We start from the raw sequence: 3,944 nt of genomic DNA on the forward strand, positions 1-3,944 counted from the left end.
CCTTTCTTCTGCTTCTTTTTTATTACAATAATAACTCAAAAAACCAAAACAAATGTGTCAACCAATTTCACCAAGATGATATAGTTTCAAATGGAATATCTGCTTTTATAAGTATTATTAATTACTAGTAATTTAAAAATATTATAATTCTAGTGTAAACGATGTTATACCCCTTGTTTTAATTACAGAAATTTGGTGTTCCTTTAAAACATTTAAGTACAGGGTGAAACAGGAATTACCAACCAATAATAAATAAACAATAAATATTACAGTTGAAATATTACACTTAGTTATAAATACAACCTTCCTATGTCTATTGAAACACTGCATTAAAAAAACAAGCAAACAAATAAAAAAAATACGTTTCAAAAAAGTAAGTAAATGTAGGGATGGCATTTGTATCATCCCTACATAATAGCACAGGCAAAAATTAACATATAGCAATATATATATATAACTGTTCAATCACAGTTGAGTGTAATTCATCATATTTTGCTCTATTAACATTCTACTACACTGTGTACCTTTGCTATTATGTAGGGATGATGCAAATTCCATCTCCTACTATCTTGTTTGCATTCTTTTTGAATGATTGATAGTAGCCATCCATACATTCACTTCCTTTTTTGAAATGTTTTTTCTTTACTTGTTTAATAAGATTGCCAGTTGGTTAATAATTGTTTTCACTAAACTAGAAATAAATCTAAATTTAATCAGAGATTTATGCAGTTTAGGAATAATAGCATACAGAAAAGATAAATCTAAAAAATTATTTGGTTTAGGAATTTACTACTGTAATGGGGGCTGGAATGCCATCATGAAGAGGGAAGTGTATCATACTTACCACCAATGGTGGAACATTATTTTAGTTCTTCTTTTATTTTATTACTTTGGAGAGCAGACACCTTCCCACAGGTGTCTGCAGGCAGTGAAAGGTGATACAGATATGGGATGTTGTGGGCTTTAGCATTCACATCTTGCTTTCCTGATTTATATATTTTTATGATTATTTTGTTTTCTTAAACATATAAGACTGGTGAACAGAGGTTATGACTGGAAGATAGCATATTCCCACCACAGTGTGGGTCCTACTTCCACAGTCACTTCCAAAACACAAAGCACATTTTATATCCCACATCATAGCCTGTACTCTGGAGATCCTTTTAATTTATACATCATATTCAGTTTTGTTTGTTTGGGTCTGTTTTGTTCATTAAGATGGCTTTTATCACAGGTTTAGTTTTTAACAAAGTCCTTCCTTTTGATGTTAACTTTTGCTCAACTGTTTAAGTACTAATGTAGTATGTGTTTTTTTTTTGCATCAATGACAATCTTCCTTATTTTTTTACCTTGCGGTTGGGCAACTTTCAGTGGCACCTTATCAAACCCTTTTTTCTCATGTGACATGTAATTATTTATCATATATTACACCATGCTCTTTAACCTTCACTCCTTTTTTCACTCATGAATAACAATACTCAACTAATCAAAAACAATTAAGTTTCTGGGTCTTTTGAAATTTATTTGAGTTCAAACATTATAATTTTTCAACATAAGTACACCATTTTAAAATGTTGATTTAACTACTGTCTTTTAAAAGATAAAAATCTTCTAGTTGGTTTAATTTTCTACTTTCAAAATGGATCTAAGAAGTTCTAAACAATTGGCTAGTGTTTTTGATAAACAAGGTTCTTTTGGTTTACATATGACATTTGCAGTTCTATGTAAAGGTCTCCAGATCTGGCTGGAAGGCTTTACCAGTGAGCCATAAATGTCTTAAAATGAAATCAAGAGGAAGCAGTGTTTATGAAATGCCTTCAACATGGTTTAATTTTCAATAATAATAATTTGTTTCAGGTATGAAATAGAAATGAATCTTTCAACCTAGATTTACATTATAACAAGCAGAATTTTCTGCAATAAGCATGGAGAAAGGGTGACTTTCTGATAAAAATATGAAAAACATAATCATTGACTTTTTGACTGCAATCCAAAGATAAACATGGGTCAAAAATATTTTCTTATTGAAATTGAAATCAAAGTTCAAGTCATATTTAATTGATTTATAAAATTATATGTTTTCATCAGTGACAAACATTTCTCTAGGTAACTACAATTGGATATGTTCCTAAGGATGGTTCCCTCAACCTAGATGGACTTCCTCCAATCAACATGAATGAGCTGATGCATGTACCAAAAGAATTTTGGCAAAATGAGGTTCAGGAGATCCGGAAGTACTTCAGTGAACAGTTGCCTCAGGATCTCCCCGCTGAAGCAAGTGAAGAATTGAACAAACTTGAGCAACGTGTTAATAATATGTAGAACAGCCATTTGTTGTGTAGTACAAAGCACTAAGCTAAATTTAATGTAAATTCTGATGACATTTGTGATCAAAATGTTTGTGTTTGCTTATTAGAATTACGAACATCAATGTTTTTTTCACAGATTCAACTTAATTAAATGAACAGATAAAAATGAAAACAATAGAATTTGGTCAAATGTGTACATTTGTTGATTTTTAGTACTGCTAATTTCCTTGGACATTGTTATGATAGTTTCTGCGGGTGTTTAAATATTTTCCCTCATAAAATGCAAAAAAAAAAGTGAAGAGAAACAGTGGGGAAAACTTTCAGCTAATGGGTCACCATTTCAAAAAGTATGAATTAAAGTATTTATAAACTTAAATGTAAGTTTATAAAATAACATTCTATATTTGCATACATGTATATATACATTTCTACTCAGTAAATGAAAATTGTGGGAGATCTTCGATATCAAAATATTTATTTCAAAAAGAATCTTGTCCAACATATACACAGCAAGCAAAAACAAAAAGAAACTGCTTTAATTTGATTGAACCAAATGCATTGTACATGGGCATAGTATGTTGGATATGAGATTTTTTTTACAAAACATATTCATGGAATATTGATTTAAGTATTGATTAGAAAAATATTAATTTACATTATTATTATACAAATCTTCATGTGGATTGCTTTTTTTTTTCTGAAAGATGCTATTAGGATTGTGAAAAAAAAGTCAGATCATTAAAACGAATTGCTTAATATTGTAGTAAAAACATTATTTGATCTTTTGCAATCAAGCAGAACATTAACTTGCACCATAATTTAGTTTTAAAATTCAAAAATGCTTTTTTTTTATTCTGGCCAATGCTATTAAGCAGAATTAAAAGTTGAATTGTGTAATATTTGCTACTTCAGTGATTGCATCTTAGAACTATTGATGGTTCTTGGTTCTCTTTAGTCCACTGAAATTCAAAATATTGTGTGTTAAATATTTCGCACATGAATTATTCTGTTTAGTTTATGTATAGTAAGACAAAAAGAGTTTTCTAGCACTGATTTGCTCTAAAAGCTGGATGTGCAGATCTTTAATTTAGCCAAATCTATGCAAATTAAAATGGAAAAGGTATTTCAAACCAGCTGATATAAAATACTAAATGGTGAGGCTTTAATGTAAGTCATGGTATAGAAAAATGTACTGGAATTGTTATAATTCATGTGCAATAACCTACTACTTCTTATTTCCCATTAAGGCTTTAAGATTCTGTGAAGTAATGTTTGTCTGAAATTTTAAGTGAGCTCTAGAGTAACTATGTATGAGGTTGAATAAAGTGTTTCAAAGGAAGCATTGGTCATCATTCATATATTTACCTTCTTCATGTCAAGCAATTTATTCATACCTAATCAACTGAAAGGTACATAATGCATAAAAGGTTGTTAAAGTTGTGTAACATAAGGATATGAAAAAAGTGGTAATAGGTTGAACACGGTTAAAATATAACAAGTAAAAGGATTATTTTTGTATACTACAAAAGATGTTATACATGCGTGTGTATGAAAGTAATTAACAATAAATTTCTTGTCCGTAAAACAAATATTAAAACAAATTATTGAAAACAAATACAGTAGAATATATTAGTA

At 29.4% G+C, this 3,944-nt stretch overlaps 1 protein-coding gene across 1 annotated transcript in view; it reads left to right on the forward strand.

Annotated features, from left to right (window-relative positions):
• Positions 1-3,648, forward strand: part of LOC106460957 (phosphoenolpyruvate carboxykinase, cytosolic [GTP]-like) — a 42,486-nt gene extending 38,838 nt beyond the window's left edge. Inside the window, exon 10 of the mRNA XM_013920718.2 lies at positions 2,107-3,648. Within this exon, the coding sequence (XP_013776172.1) occupies positions 2,107-2,322 (216 nt within the window). The 3' untranslated portion in view covers positions 2,323-3,648. The remainder of the gene's footprint in view (positions 1-2,106) is intronic.
• Positions 3,649-3,944: the final 296 nt, after the last annotated feature.

The sequence above is a fragment of the Limulus polyphemus genome, unplaced genomic scaffold, assembly GCF_000517525.1.
Source record: "Limulus polyphemus unplaced genomic scaffold, Limulus_polyphemus-2.1.2 Scaffold869, whole genome shotgun sequence".
Classification (NCBI taxonomy): domain Eukaryota; kingdom Metazoa; phylum Arthropoda; class Merostomata; order Xiphosura; family Limulidae; genus Limulus; species Limulus polyphemus.